The 16,652-nt window shown below is 44.8% G+C and overlaps 1 protein-coding gene and 1 long non-coding RNA gene across 2 annotated transcripts; one reads left to right on the top strand and one right to left on the bottom strand.

The window, feature by feature from the left end:
* The first annotated feature begins 1,835 nt into the window (after positions 1 to 1,835).
* On the top strand, positions 1,836 to 16,307 carry LOC118368980 (trafficking protein particle complex subunit 14-like). Its single transcript, XM_035753495.2, has 11 exons — positions 1,836 to 2,576; positions 3,529 to 3,624; positions 3,712 to 3,841; positions 3,991 to 4,077; positions 8,589 to 8,709; positions 8,833 to 8,980; positions 12,796 to 12,857; positions 14,686 to 14,858; positions 15,178 to 15,314; positions 15,412 to 15,611; positions 16,118 to 16,307. Exons 1-11 carry the CDS (start codon positions 2,085 to 2,087, stop codon positions 16,299 to 16,301), a joined length of 1,830 nt encoding a protein of 609 aa, XP_035609388.1. The 5' UTR covers positions 1,836 to 2,084; the 3' UTR covers positions 16,302 to 16,307.
* On the bottom strand, positions 7,814 to 8,593 carry LOC127916166 (uncharacterized). Its single transcript, XR_008093664.1, has 3 exons — positions 8,395 to 8,593; positions 8,196 to 8,306; positions 7,814 to 8,149 (listed from the first exon to the last, which is right to left on the bottom strand). It is a non-coding gene; the product is annotated as an uncharacterized LOC127916166 (long non-coding RNA).
* Positions 16,308 to 16,652: the final 345 nt, after the last annotated feature.

Genomic DNA, 16,652 nt, shown 5'->3' with positions numbered 1-16,652 from the left:
TTCCACCAAATAGAATGGATATCATTATGATTTAATTAATTTGTATAGGAAAACCAAGGAAATAGTAACTAGGGTAAATCGAGGGAATAGAAACTTTCTTTGATAGGCCTAACATTAACAAACAACCATAATGTACAGGTTTGATAGGCCTAACATTAACAAACAACCATAATGTACTGGTTTGATAGGCCTAACATTAACAAACAACCATAATGTACAGGTTTGATATGCCTAACATTAACAAACAACCATAATGTACTGGTTTGATAGGCCTAACATTAACAAACAACCATAATGTACAGGTTTGATAGGCCTAACATTAACAAACAACCATAATGTACAGGTTTGATAGGCCTAACATTAACAAACAACCATAATGTACAGGTTTGATAGGCCTAACATTAACAAACAACCATAATGTACAGGTTTGATAGGCCTAACATTAACAAACAACCATAATGTACAGGTTTGATAGGCCTAACATTAACAAACAACCATAATGTACAGGTTTGATAGGCCTAACATTAACAAACAACCATAATGTACAGGTTTGATAGGCCTAACATTAACAAACAACCATAATATACAGGTTTGATATGCCTAACATTAACAAACAACCATAATGTACAGGTTTGATAGGCCTAACATTAACAAACAACCATAATGTACAGGTTTGATAGGCCTAACATTAACAAACAACCATAATGTACTGGTTTGATAGGCCTAACATTAACAAACAACCATAATGTACTGGTTTGATAGGCCTAACATTAACAAACAACCATAATGTACAGGTTTGATAGGCCTAACATTAACAAACAACCATAATGTACTGGTTTGATAGGCCTAACATTAACAAACAACCATAATGTACAGGTTTGATAGGCCTAACATTAACAAACAACCATAATGTACTGGTTTGATAGGCCTAACATTAACAAACAACCATAATGTACTGGTTTGATAGGCCTAACATTAACAAACAACCATAATGTACAGGTTTGATAGGCCTAACATTAACAAATAACCATAATGTACAGGTTTGATAGGCCTAACATTAACAAACAACCATAATGTACAGGTTTGATAGGCCTAACATTAACAAACAACCATAATGTACAGGTTTGATAGGCCTAACATTAACAAACAACCATAATGTACAGGTTTGATAGGCCTAACATTAACAAACAACCATAATGTACAGGTTTGATAGGCCTAACATTAACAAACAACCATAATGTACAGGTTTGATAGGCCTAACATTAACAAACAACCATAATGTACAGGTTTGATAGGCCTAACATTAACAAACAACCATAATGTACAGGTTTGATAGGACTTTTATTCTCATTCAAATTGGGACTACTCTACCATACTTGAGAGCATACTTTTTGCAGACATTGTAGGTAATACTTCAGAAAACTATATTTAACATGACATTATCTCCCTGTTACTTGAAGATGTTTATACTTAGTTTGAAACCTCGATATACAGTACATCTGCATGCATTCATTCACTGGTTTTACAAAGCTTCTGCCTGTGATCCTTGTGTGGTTTTGAGTGGCTTATCTATTTAAGATTTAAATAGAAATTGAAAATCTCTAGGCATTGTTGCAAATTGATCACATCAAGTTTACAATGGGTTTAACAGGATTTTCAGTCAATGTTTTCAACTGACAAAATCAAGTATTATTTATTTAATTTGTCAGACATTGTTTTATAGTACTATAGTATTTAGTAGGCCTACCTGACTGGGGAGAGAAAGGCCTGCTATGTGGGCTTCTGTGAACTATATTTATAGGCAGTTGATTACTCCTGCCTAGTTAAAAATTCGGCTTTTTTTTGTCTGTGATCGACTGGTTGTACTGAAGCACAATGCAAAGTGAAGTCGGTTGCAGGTTCATCGACTGATGGCCACAATGAATTGGATTTTAAATGTTTATTATTGATAATATATTTATAGAAAATAGGCCAGCTGTCGACGCTGGTCATAAACTGAGACTATAATTCCAAGAGGGGTGTGAATCGTATTAGCTTGTTTGTATGTGGCAATAACGGGGTAAATAAGCTAGCTAACGTTAGCAATGGTTCTAATGATGGAATCGCAATGTGAGTATTTTATGTATTTCCCTGCTGTTCCCATCACGGACCTTTCCGACCCGTCAAAATACCGAACTCTCCCCCGTCGCAGTCACCTCTATCTCGGTGAGACCGTGCAGTTCTTGTTGGTCCTGCGGTCCAGAGATGAACGGTCCGTTTCGGACGGGACAAAGGGAAACGGGGATAGTGACTGCGGTACCCGGGCTTGGAAGGAGCTGGTAGGGTCCCTCTCCGCTGTAGCAAGTGTGTGCCCTGGCGAGAGCCGAGATCGCTCCCAACTTCACCCACACGAGTTCCAGAGAAGCTACAGCGACGACGGTGCAGACGAGGACCCCGACGAGGTCGACTTTGCTGCGGGTACAGCCCATATAGGCAGAAGGGAGTCCAGGAACCGAGGCTTCAGAGAATGCAAGCCGCTTCTCATTCACAATAACACGGGGAGTGATGGGCGGCAGTATCGGCGGGCACCGATGCAGGTAATATTAAATAAATAATAACAGTCTGGTGATAAGTGGAAGGGAAAGAAGGGTCCGTAAGTGGACTATAAACATGGCCAGTTTATTGTATTTTATAATAGGCGACGTGTACACCTCTTGTGTGAAATAGGAAGTGCTGACATTTCCTGAGCTGATAAGAGTGCAGCAGAAACACACATGTAAACCACAACTACAGTGAACCAGACCTTCTTCAACTTCCTGCATGCACTGACCCAACAAGCCAAAACACTGTCTCACTCTGACTATGGTAACTTGTTATTGTGATCTGCTGTACATGTCGGCGCTATCTAGTAGTTACTGATGACATACAAGACGCCTCAAGCATGCGAGCCTCAGCACTGTTTCGATTTGTCCGAACTTGACATTGAGAGAGAGAGAGAGCAGGGCTTGTGGAGTATTTGCTCACCATTGCCTGTTATGAAGCCCGCACAGTGCCAGTGCAGACAGACAAAAACAACTCAGTCATATTTTCAGAGAAGTCATACCACCTCTCATAACACTGCAGCTCATAGCCAAACAAATGTACCTTGAGGTATTGGCAACGCTGAAAGATAACACCCACTATGATAGTCAATGTGGGCAAAACAATGGGAATGGATTGTTGTATTTGTGGCACTCAACCACACGTTCATTTCCCATGTCTTTTGTGAAAGATCCTGTTTGTCCATCATACACTGCTGGTGTGGGAGAGTGGATAACAGTAGTGACTCACATCCGTATCAAGAATCTATAGTCCAAAGAGATCCTCCTCCTTTCTTTCTGAGAGCCCATTGTTTACATAATCTCTCTCTGTGTGGCACCACACACACAGACACACACACATATAACATAGTTTTTCTGTCTCGTCCTCTCTCTCCTAGTCACCCATGAACAATAGAAAATGATATAATATTTCTGTGTGTGTGTACTTGTGCCCTCCTCTCTATCCTAGTCACCCATGGACAAGCCAGTGGTACTGAACGATGAGGTCATCTTCCCTCTGACCGTCTCATTGGACAAACTCCACGTCAACACGCTCAAGGTCAAGGTGAGAGTGTGTGTATGTGTGATCAGATCGTAGTGACTATTCATGTTCATAACCTCGCCATAACCTGTGCATTCCTGTCTATGTCAGATCGTAGTGACAGTGTGGAAGCAGGAGAAGGAGAAGGCAGAGATCAGGGAACATGGTTACCTCACCATCCTACAGCTGAGGAGTCCCACACACACCTTCAGACAGGACCTCAACACCTTCAAGGCCCAGGGTACACACAAACACACACATGCCTTTGAAATTCAAAAAACTCAATATATCATATTTGCATTCAATTAAATATTGTACAGAATAGTTTTTGAATGTATTTTTTAAGACAAATATCTCTCTCTCTCCCCCTCCTTCCCCCTCTCTGTCCAGTCAGCACCACCCTGAGTGTTCTTCCTCCTCCGACTGTGAAATGTCAACAGATTACCGTCTCCGGGAAGCACCTGACCCTTCTCAAAGGTAGGGAGCTGGGGAGGTTAAACTTTGTTACACTGAATGAGAAACACTCTGGACCCTAGTTACACTGAACGAGAAACACTCTGGACCCTAGTTACACTGAATGAGAAACACTCTGGACCCTAGTTACACTGAATGAGAAACACTCTGGACCCTAGTTACACTGAACGAGAAACACTCTGGACCCTAGTTACACTGAACGAGAAACACTCTGGACCCTAGTTACACTGAATGAGAAACACTCTGGACCCTAGTTACACTGAATGAGAAACACTCTGGACCCTAGTTACACTGAACGAGAAACACTCTGAACCCTAGTTACACTGAACGAGAAACACTCTGGACCCTAGTTAAAGCCTAGAAATGGTAGGGGGCTGTTTGTGGATTTAGAATGGGCTCACACTATTTCTTCTTAACCCTAGACTCATTGGGTGTTTTCTATTCTCAGATTTGCTCACCCTGCTCTGAAGCAGAGCTAAGAGCTCCTGACTTCTGAATAAAGGAAAGACTGAAACTGTGTGTGTGTGTGTGTGTGTGTGTGTGTGTGTGTGTGTGTGTGTGTGTGTGTGTGTGTGTGTGTGTGTGTGTGTGTGTGTGTGTGTGTGTGTGTGTGTGTGTGTGCGTTTACACTATAGAGTAAGAGGACCCTCTGAAATGACCCTGTATTGTCTTAAAGGGATAGTGTGCCTTCCCGAAAATATTCATGTCCCTTGACTTATTCCACATTTTGTCGTGTTACATCTTGACTTAAAAATGGATGAAATATTCGTATTGAAAAAGCAAAAAGAAATCTATGTAAAGAAACATTTTGAAGAATGTGTCCTTTTTATTGCTTGCTATTCTTAAACAACTTTATTGTGTTAGAGCTCTACACACAATAACCCATAATGACAAAGTGAGAAAGAAAAACATGTGAATACATTTTTGCAGATGTATTGAAAATAAATTACAGAAATATTTAATTTCCATGAGTATTCACACCTCTTGAGTCAATACTTTTAAAAGCACCTTTGGCAGCGATAACAGGTGTGAGTCTTTTGGGGTGAGTCTCTAAGAGCTTTCCACACCTCAATTGTGCAACATTTGCCCATTATTCTTTTCATAATTCTACAAGCTCTTGTCAAATTGATTGCTGATCATAGCTTGACAACCATTTTCATTGCCATATATTTTCAAGTAGATTTAAGTCAAAACTGTAACTCGGCCACTCGGGAACATTCACTGTCTTCTTGGTAAGTAACTCCGGTGTAGATTTGGCCTTGTGTTTTAGGTTATTGTCCTTCTGAAAGGTGAATTCATCCCCCAGCGTCTGGTGGAAAGCAGACTGACCCATGGTTTCCTTTAGGATTTGGCCTTGTGTTTTAGTTTATTGTCCTTCTGAAAGGTGAATTCATCCCCCAGTGTCTGGTGGAAAGCAGACTGACCCATGGTTTCCTTTAGGATTTGGCCTTGTGTTTTAGTTTATTGTCCTTCTGAAAGGTGAATTCATCCCCCAGTGTCTGGTGGAAAGCAGACTGACCCATGGTTTCCTTTAGGATTTGGCCTTGTGTTTTAGGTTATTGTCCTTCTGAAAGGTGAATTCATCCCCCAGTGTCTGGTAGAAAGCAGACTGACCCATGGTTTCCTTTAGGATTTGGCCTTGTGTTTTAGGTTATTGTCCTTCTGAAAGGTGAATTCATCCCCCAGTGTCTGGTAGAAAGCAGACTGACCCATGGTTTCCTTTAGGATTTGGCCTTGTGTTTTAGGTTATTGTCCTTCTGAAAGGTGAATTCATCCCCCAGTGTCTGGTGGAAAGCAGACTGACCCATGGTTTCCTTTAGGATTTGGCCTTGTGTTTTAGGTTATTGTCCTTCTGAAAGGTGAATTCATCCCCCAGTGTCTGGTGGAAAGCAGACTGACCCATGGTTTCCTTTAGGATTTGGCCTTGTGTTTTAGGTTATTGTCCTTCTGAAAGGTGAATTCATCCCCCAGTGTCTGGTGGAAAGCAGACTGACCCATGGTTTCCTTTAGGATTTGGCCTTGTGTTTTAGGTTATTGTCCTTCTGAAAGGTGAATTCATCCCCCAGTGTCTGGTGGAAAGCAGACTGACCCATGGTTTCCTTTAGGATTTGGCCTTGTGTTTTAGGTTATTGTCCTTCTGAAAGGTAAATTCATCCCCCAGTGTCTGGTGGAAAGCAGACTGACCCATGGTTTCCTTTAGGATTTGGCCTTTCTGTTTTTTTTTGTTCTGAAAAACTCCCCAGTAGATAAACGATTACAAGCATAACGTGATGCAACTACCACCAAAGGGATATATATATATTTTTTACCCATCTACCAATGGGTGACCTTCTTTGCGAGGTATTGGAAAACCACCCTGGTCTGTTTTGAAATTCACTGCTCAACCGAGTGAATTTACAGATAATTGTATGTGTGGATACAGTTTGAAGGAAGTTGAAGGTCGTATGCTAGCAGTTCCTATAGACTTGCACTAACTGTAGTTAGCAATGGCCCCTGAAACTACTTTCAACTTCCTTCAAACTGCACACAGAGAAACTGCACTCGGTTGCCAAAATGTTGCACTATTCCTTTAATGGGATGTGGGGTTTGTGTATGTGTTTAAATATTGTCCTATGGAAGTGACGCCATTGTTTTAGGAGACAATACTACCATGACTTTTAGGAGACAATACTACATCACTTAAACATCTCCTCTCTGTTTTCCTGTTCCTGTCTCTTTTTTAATGTCTTCCACCTCTCTCTCACTCCCCGCTCCATCTCTCTCATTCCCCGCTCCACCTCTCTCACTCCCCGCTCCACCTCTCTCACTCCCCGCTCCACCTCTCTCATTCCCCGCTCCACCTCTCTCACTCCCCGCTCCACCTCTCTCACTCCCCGCTCCACCTCTCTCACTCCCCGCTCCACCTCTCTCATTCCCCGCTCCATCTCTCTCATTCCCCTCTCCACCTCTCTCACTCCCCGCTCCACCTCTCTAACTCCCCGCTCCACCTCTCTAACTCCCCGCTCCACCTCTCTAACTCCCCGCTCCACCTCTCTAACTCCCCGCTCCACCTCTCTCACTCCCCGCTCCACCTCTCTCTCATTCCCCGCTCCACCTCTCTCATTCCCCGCTCCACCTCTCTCACTCCCCGCTCCACCTCTCTCATTCCCCGCTCCACCTCTCTCACTCCCCGCTCCACCTCTCTCACTCCCCGCTCCACCTCTCTAACTCCCCGCTCCACCTCTCTAACTCCCCGCTCCACCTCTCTAACTCCCCGCTCCACCTCTCTAACTCCCCGCTCCACCTCTCTCTCACTCCCCGCTCCACCTCTCTCACTCCCCGCTCCACCTCTCTCGCTCCCCGCTCCACCTCTCTCTCGCTCCCCCCTCCACCTCTCTCTCACTCCCCGCTCCACCTCTCTCTCACTCCCCGCTCCACCTCTCTCTCGCTCCCCGCTCCACCTCTCTCTCGCTCCCCGCTCCACCTCTCTCTCGCTCCCCGCTCCACCTCTCTCTCACTCCCCGCTCCACCTCTCTCTCACTCCCCGCTCCACCTCTCTCACTCCCCGCTCCACCTCTCTCCTCCCCGCTCCACCTCTCTCTCGCTCCCCACTCCACCTCTCTCTCACTCCCCACTCCACCTCTCTCTCACTCCCCACTCCACCTCTCTCTCACTCCCCGCTCCACCTCTCTCTCGCTCCCCACTCCACCTCTCTCTCACTCCCCCCTCCCCCTCTCTCTCACTCCCCGCTCCACCTCTCTCTCACTCCCCGCTCCACCTCTCTCTCACTCCCCGCTCCACCTCTCTCTCGCTCCCCGCTCCACCTCTCTCGCTCCCCGCTCCACCTCTCTCTCGCTCCCCACTCCACCTCTCTCTCGCTCCCCGCTCCACCTCTCTCTCACTCCCCGCTCCACCTCTCTCTCACTCCCCGCTCCACCTCTCTCACTCCCCACTCCACCTCTCTCTCACTCCCCACTCCACCTCTCTCTCACTCCCCTCTCCACCTCTCTCTCGCTCCCCTCTCCACCTCTCTCTCGCTCCCCGCTCCACCTCTCTCTCGCTCCCCACTCCACCTCTCTCTCGCTCCCCACTCCACCTCTCTCTCACTCCCCGCTCCACCTCTCTCTCACTCCCCGCTCCACCTCTCTCTCGCCTCCCGCTCCACCTCTCTCTCGCTACCCGCTCCACCTCTCTCTCATTCCCCGCTCCACCTCTCTCGCTCCCCGCTCCACCTCTCTCGCTTCCCGCTCCACCTCTCTCTCGCTACCCGCTCCACCTCTCTCTCACTCCCCGCTCCACCTCTCTCGCTCCCCGCTCCACCTCTCTCGCTTCCCGCTCCACCTCTCTCTCGCTCCCGGCTCCACCTCTCTCTCGCTCCCCGCTCCACCTCTCTCTTGCTCCCGGCTCCACCTCTCTCTCGCTCCCGGCTCCACCTCTCTCTCGCTCCCGGCTCCACCTCTCTCTCGCTCCCGGCTCCACCTCCCACTTTCTCACCCTTTTCCACCCCCCCTCCACCTCTCTCCCCCTCTCCCCAGTATTAAACTCCAGTTCCCAGGATGAGGTGTGTGTTAGGAACGTGAGGGTTCTTCCTAACTTCAACGCGTCCTACCTCCCCATGATGCCTGATGGCTCTGTACTCCTCGTGGACAATGTCTGGTAATTACAGTCCCAACCTTAACCATTAGGATTTAATGTAAAACTGCTGTAAAAACAAATGTTAAAAGTGCCACTTTTTGTAACCATTTTGTAACCACAACATTTTATACTACCTGTCTGCAGCCACCAATCAGCGGAGGTTACCATGGCATCATTCCACAGAATGAACAGTAGCTCCTCCCACCTTCCCAGCATGCTCTCTGCCCTGGAGGAGCAGAACTTCCTGTTTCAGCTGCAGCTCAGAGACCAGCCAGAGGAAGAGTCCAGCGAGGTGAGAGTGGGGGAGATTCTCAATTGGGCAAAAGTCTATCCTCGACTCCTTCCCTGAAACCGATAAGTGGGTAATAGTCGTGGAGAGTGTCAATTCGTTAGTAGGAGAACGGAGGATTGTGCTCACCACCATGATAACCTACTTCGGCAGAGGATGCACAGGTGTATCCTCAATGGAGGCTAGTGCAGAAGTGTTTAAACAACGGCCCCTCCCCCTTTGAATCGGCTGTTGTTTTCTGGAATGAGAAAAGCAAGCACACGTTTAAAATCTATATGCTACTTATCCTTTTATCTAGAACATGTTGATGCGCGAGTGCAGATGTCTCATTTCATACAAGCACATTTGTTTCTATGTTTCCTCTCTTCGGCTCCTCTCCTCGGTTACCTTCAACCTTCAAGATTCTCTCACGGAGAGAAAGGAGAATGTAATACCAACTGAAATAGTCCCAGTTTGTAACATAAAGAGGAGTGAAGTGAGTATCTCTGTCAGTGAGATACATTCCAGACTATAATATCATACTTAACCCGATTGTACACTACACGATTTTGGCCCGGATTTAGTTTTTGAGATTGGAGACAAAATTCCCATGTCATTGCCTACTCGGGACGCGCAGCTATCACTGGCACTCGTTTAATGTGAGCGGGTCAGAGACACAATCTACGGATCTCGTCTTTGAGCAGTCCCAAACGTCCCAAATATTTTCAAACATGTTTGATTTTATCTGCATGAAATCTGCAATGCTTGTGTAGTGTGAAACAACAAGTTTTGAAAACGGTGACAAGCAATAGCCAATGAGAGCTCGCCAGAGAAGAAAACAGTGAGATGATGAGTGTTTCGCTTCACCCAGGATGTGTAGACAAGAGCAGGAGCGATGACTACTACTATTATGTGTTTGTACTTGCCTTTAACCAAAGCCAAAGTGTCAAATCGCTACAGCTCTGAAGTTCACAACCAAAGTTATTCAATTCAATATGTTGGCTTGATACAGTTGAAGTCAGAAGTTTACATACACTTAGGTTGGAGTCATTAAAACTTGTTTTTCAACCACTCCACAAATTTCTTGTTAACCAACTATAATTTTGGCAAGTCGGTTAGGACATCTACTTTGTGCATGACACAAGTCATTTTTCCAACAATTGTTTACAGACAGATTATTTCACTTAGAATTCACTGTATCACAATTCCAGTGGGTCAGAAGTTTACATACACTAAGTTGACTGTGCCTTTAAACAGCTTGGAAAATTCCAGAAAATTATGTCATGGCTTTAGAAGCTTCTGATAGGCTAATTGACATCATTTGAGTCAATTGGAGGTGGACCTGTGGATGTATTTCAAGGCCTATCTTCAAACTCAGTGCCTCTTTGCTTGACATCAGCTCGCTTGGAGTTTGACAAAAGGCACCTAAAGGACTCTGACCATGAGAAACAAGAATCCCTGGTCTGATGAAACCAAGATTGAACTTTTTGGCCAGAATGCCAAGCGTCCCGTCCGGAGGAAACCTGGCACCATCCCTACGGCGAAGCATGGTGGCAGCGGCATCATGCTGTGGGGATGTTTTTCAGCGGGAGGGACTGGGAGGCTAGTCAGAATCATGAGAGAGGTGAATGGAGCAAAGTTCAGAGAGATCCTTGATGAAAACCTGCTCCAGAGCGCTCAGGACCTCAGACTAGGGCGAAGGTTCATCTTCCAACAGGACAACGACCCTAAGCACACAGCCAAGACAACGCAGGAATGGCTTCGGGACAGGTCTTTGAATGTTGTGGTGGTTATTTCTTTATTGTCAAATGAGGAGACACAAACTTTTCAGAGTCCGAGTTAAACAAAATCTTTATTCACTTATTAATAAGAATAGCATGTTACACCACACACACAGGTGATTCATGTGAGTGCTCTGCAATAACGATGGCTGGTCGACACAACACTCTTGAATGTTGCGTTGAGAGCCCCGACACAAGAAATACCAACATCTTTTATATGGCAAAGATACACCCCCTTAGTCTAGATGACAAACAACAGATGTGTGGAATTGGTCACAAGGTTAGGATTTGTATGAAATAAATGAATAATTTATAGCAGACAGTATCTGCTGTGAAGACTGTTCTCATTGTATGAAAAGCAGGGGTTTGGCCCCCAAAACGAGGTTCCTCTCAATCCGAGCCATCTCTCCCCAGTGCCTTCCAGTCAGAGCAGAGCAATTTCCCTCACATGAATGGAATGTGGCTTGTTAGGTTTATCACCTAAGGCAACGTAAATCTACTCTTAGCATTAAGCCGCAGAGGCCCACTCTTAGTTCACACAGACACAATAGAGTTCTAAGAACCCTATTCTGTTGCATAAAATTACCATTTGATGCAATAACAGTATTATAACATAATATTGTAATTTCACCACCACAATGTCCTTGAGTGGCCCAGACAGAGCCCGGACTTGAACCCAATACATCTCTGGAGAGACCTAAAAATAGCTGTGCAGCGACGCTCCCCATCCAACCTGACAGAGCTTTAGAGGCTCTGCAGAGAGGAATGGGAGAAACTTCCCAAATACAGGTGTGCCGAGCTTGTAGCATCATATCCAAGAAGACTTGAGGCTGTAATCGCTGCCAAAGTTGCTTCAACAAAGTACTGAGTAAAGGGTCTGAATACTTATGTAAATGTGATATTTCAGTTTTTATTTCTTATAAATAGTTTTTGCTTTGTCGCTATGGGGTATTGTGTGTAGATTGATGAGGGAGAAAAACAATTGGAGCTGTAAAATGAAAACATTTGGAAAAAGTCAAGGGGTCTGAATACTTTCAGATTGCATTGTATGGCAAGCGTTAATGTCTGACTGAAGATATTTGAGGCTGCTTTGAGCCACAGCTCGTTGTAGCTACGTTAAATCTAATCACATCGTTGTTTTGGCGAGACGGCGTGATATCGACAATCCTTACGACCAAGTGAAGAATCTTGTAGCGTGTGACCCCATCTGTGCCACATTGTTTAGTGTGCTACATTGTTTAGTGTGCCACATTGTTCAGTGTGCTACATTGTTTAGTGTGCTACATTGTTTAGTGTGCTACATTGTTTAGTGTGCTACATTGTTTAGTGTGCTACATTGTTTAGTGTGCCACATTGTTTAGTGTGCTACATTGTTTAGTGTGCTACATTGTTTAGTGTGCTACATTGTTTAGTGTGCTACATTGTTTGGTGTGCTACATTGTTTAGTGTGCTACATTGTTTAGTGTGCTACATTGTTTAGTGTGCTACATTGTTTAGTGTGCTACATTGTTTTAGTGTGCTACATTGTTTTAGTGTGCCACATTGTTTAGTGTGCCACATTGTTTAGTGTGCTACATTGTTTAGTGTGCCACATTGTTTAGTGTGCCACATTGTTTAGTGTGCCACATTGTTTAGTGTGCCACATTGTTTAGTGTGCTACATTGTTTAGTGTGCCACATTGTTTAGTGTGCTACATTGTTTAGTGTGCCACATTGTTTAGTGTGCCACATTGTTTGGTGTGCCACATTGTTTTAGTGTGCTACATTGTTTAGTGTGCTACATTGTTTAGTGTGCTACATTGTTTAGTGTGCTACATTGTTTTAGTGTGCTACATTGTTTAGTGTGCTACATTGTTTGGTGTGCGCACCACTATGTTGGCAAGACCATCGCTCAGCAAATTATTATATATATTTGTTCTTTGTGTCGCGTACAACCGGCTTTAGTGTGAGATAATTTAAACTGTTTTAGATTAAACGTATGCATGAAAGATCTGCCAATAATGTCCTTATGTCTACAGCATGAGATAATTTGAGGAATGTGTTTTTCTTTCTGCTTTAGGGTCTGGAGGTTCCATTGGTGGCTGTGCTGCAATGGTCTACCTCTAAGCTTCCATTTACCAGGTAGGTCTATTTTTAAATGTTTTTTATTTTACCCTCTTTTTCTCCACAGTTTTGATCTTGTCTCATCGCTGCAACCCCCCAATGGGCTCGGGAGGCGAAGGTTGAGTCATGCGTCCTCCGAAATATGACCCGCCCAACCGTGCTTCTTAAAACCCGCCCGCTTAACCTGGGAGCCAGCCGCACCAATGTGTCAGAGGAAACACCGTTCAACTTATGACCGGGGTCAGCTTGCAAGCACCCAGCCTGCCATAAGGAGTCGCTAGAGATCGCGATGAACCAAGTAAAGCCCCCACCGCCAGACCCTCCCCTAACCCGGTCGACGCTGGGCCAATTGTGCGCCGCCCTATGGGACTCCCAATGACGGCCGGTTGGGATACTGCCCGGGATCGAACCCGGGTCTGTAATGATGCCTCTTGCACTGCGATGCAGTGCCTTAGACTGCTGCGCCACTCAGGAGGCCCAGGGGCCGGATTCTCAAAACATTCTTAAGAAGCAATTTCCTCTTAACTGCCATTTTTTCCCTTTAACTATAGACTCGAGAAGAGGGTTAAGCAACGGTGCTATTCCTCAAGAAGGTTCTAGGAAATGTTCTTGTGCTATTTCGTATGTTTCTCCTTTAGCAAAAAGATTCTTGGAAATGTTCTTAATTCCAAGATGGCTAAACCCTTGTCTTAAACTCAGGGCAGTGAGAGAAAAAGCTCATGAAAGCAATTGACCATGTTTAATTCACACAACCTTCATCTGAAAGTTTCAGTATGGATTATTTTAAACCCAAGAACATGTTTTAGAACAGTAATCTCGGTAAGAAAATACATGATTGCCATTGCTTGCTAGAGTTAAATCTTGGTTTCATCAGACCAGAGAATCTTGTTTCTCATAGTGTGAGAGTTCTTTAGGTGCCTTTTGGAAAACTCCAAGCGGGCTGTCATGTGCCTTTTACTGATTGATGGTGCTACAGAGATGGTGGTCCATCTGGAAAGTTCTCCTATCTCCACAGAGGAACTCTGGAGCTCTGTCAGAGTGACCATCGGGTTCTTAATCACCTCCCTGACCAAAGCCTTTCTCCCCCGATTGCTTAGTTTGGCCATTCAGCCAGCTCTTGGAAGAGTCTTTGTGGTTCCAAACTTCTTCCATTTAAGAATGATGGAGACCACTGTGTTCTTGGGGACCTTCAATGCTGCAGAAATGTTTTGATACCCTTCCCCAGATCTGTGCCTCGGCACAATCCTGTCCTGGAGCTCTACGGACAATTCCTTCAACCTCATGGCTTGGTTTTTGCTCTGACATGCACTGTCAACTGTGGGACCTTATTTAGACAGGTGTGTGTCTTTCCAAATCAATTGAATTTACCACAGGTGGACGCCAATCAAGTTGTAGAAACATCTCAAGGATGATCAATAGAAACAGGATGCACCTGAGCCCAATTTCGAGTCTCATAGCAAAGGGTCTGAATACTTAAGTAAATAATGTGTTTTTTTTCAATAATTTTTTTATAAATTTGCAAAAATCTCGAAAAACCTGTTTTCGCTTTGTCATTATGGGGTATTGTGTATAGATTGATGAGGGGAAAAAAGTATTTGAATCCATTTTAGAATAAGGCTGTAACGTAACTAAATGTGGGAAGGGGTCCCAATACTTTCCGAATGCACTGTAACTATCCTATTATAACTACAAGCATAACTACAAGCCTTCCCTTCACAAGATAAGTGTACACCCAGTATTTGTTGGAACTACCCCATAATAACTACTCTTCATTAACTCTATTATCTGTCCAAATATACCTACCCCATTATTACCTGATTTGACCTTCTTCACTTCCCTTCCCCAGGTACATTTCGACCCACTACCAGCTACCCAGCGTGAGACTGGACCGCCCCCGTTTGGTGATGACAGCTTCTTGTCAGAGTTCCGTGAGGCCGCTGGAGCACTTCCGGGTCAAATACACCCTCCTCAACAACCTACAGGACTTCCTGGCTGTACGCCTGGTCTGGACACCCGAAGGTGAGAAGAGATAATCATTATGGAGGGGGGAAAAGAGTGATAGAGAGAAATTGGAAGAGGAATGGAAAGAGACAGAGTGAAGATGGAGGGAAGCGGAAAAAAAATATTAATGGAGAGGTTGTTACGAGGGAGGGAGGGAGGGAGGGAGATGTGTAGTGGAAGATGAGGGGTGAATCCTGTCTAACATCCAGTCATGATTTGTCACAAAGCCCCTAACTAACTGACTACATACCAGAGGAACATAATGACTTTAGATTATATTATATTGCTCTCTCCTTGGTTAAACTAAACACTATCCTCTCTTCCTTCCTCCCCCCAGGACGTGGTCGGCAGGAGGACCCGTCAGCGAGTTCTGTGGTGTGTCACTCCCCCCTCAACAACTTGGGACAGTGTCGGAAAGGATCCACCCTCTCCTTCACAGTTGCCTTCCAGATTCTCAAGGCAGGACTGTTTGAGGTACCAACACACTCACACTCACTTCCTGTCTGTCTGACTGTCTTGTCTTGTCTTGTCTGACCAAACATTACTCACTCACCCTCCTCTTCCTCTCCAGTTAAGCCAGCACATGAAGCTGAAGCTCCAGTTCACAGCATCCTGTTCCAACCCCCCTGCTGAAGCCAGGCCCATGTCTCTGTCCCTGTCGCGTCACAACTCTCCCTCCAGCCCTGCTGTTAGAGACCTGCTGGACAGACAGAGTATGGGACGGTCACAGAGCTTCTCTCACCAACAACCCTCACGGTCACATCTTATGAGGTAGGAGACACTGACGCGTATATACAGTCGCTAGTGAAAGTCTTGCTGCCTTAAAATGTAATCTAAATAGGAATACATTACATTTGCTTCCCTATCGATCTACACAAACTACTCCACATTTTCAAAAAATTATTAATATTTATAGAACATTTTCCAAATGAATAAAACGAATAATGAATTTTAAAAAATGAATAAAACTAAGGTGTTTTGATTACGTAGGTATGTAGTTCTCATTCACGTTGAGAATGTACAGTAGGTTGTATAGATCGGGGAGGAAAAACATCAAGTGTATATTCCCCTTTTAGATTTAACTTGAAGGCAGAACACACATGTAGACACACACACATTAGCATTCAGTCAAACACGCACACCCAACCATACTGTAATCCCCACGTTCTGGCAGTGCCTCCCTGACCGCTCTCAGGCTCTTTGAACTCTCTCCTAATCATCCCCATCTTGTGCCTGTCTGTTGCGTCTGTCTGTACCTGTCCGTGTGTGTGTTCCAGGACGGGCAGTGTTATGGAGCGCCGGGCCATCACTCCTCCAGTGGGATCTCCAGTGGGTCGACCCCTCTACCTTCCCCCCGAACGCCCCGTCCTCTCACTGGATAAGATCGCCAAGAGAGAGTGTAAGGTATTGGTACTGGAACTTGGAAGAGACTGGGAGAGGGAGGGAGGGTTGGAGGAATGAGGTAGAGAGGAAATAAGAGATGTAACGGGAGATTTAGAGGGGGGGGGGGACATTTCTCATTGAGCATTTCATCCAACCTGAATCAAAACGCAAAAACTGTTTCACACAAAAATAGAGAGCATAGTCACCACACTGAATGACTTACTCTACATGATCCACATCATTTCAAGACACCGGAGGAGTTACTTTCCACACAATTCTTTTGCCTTTTTTTTAACTATTATTTCAACATTCTGTTTTATTCCTTGTTTTATGTCTTGGTGTGTAATTAAATATGTAAATAACTGTTTTACACCAAAAACATCGGGTGGCGAGCTAGATCTGCAGTAATATTTGGGCTGCCATTTAACG

This window comes from Oncorhynchus keta, chromosome 35 (genome assembly GCF_023373465.1).
Source record: "Oncorhynchus keta strain PuntledgeMale-10-30-2019 chromosome 35, Oket_V2, whole genome shotgun sequence".
In the NCBI taxonomy this organism is placed as follows: domain Eukaryota; kingdom Metazoa; phylum Chordata; class Actinopteri; order Salmoniformes; family Salmonidae; genus Oncorhynchus; species Oncorhynchus keta.
This window is presented reverse-complemented; position numbering and strand designations above follow the sequence as displayed.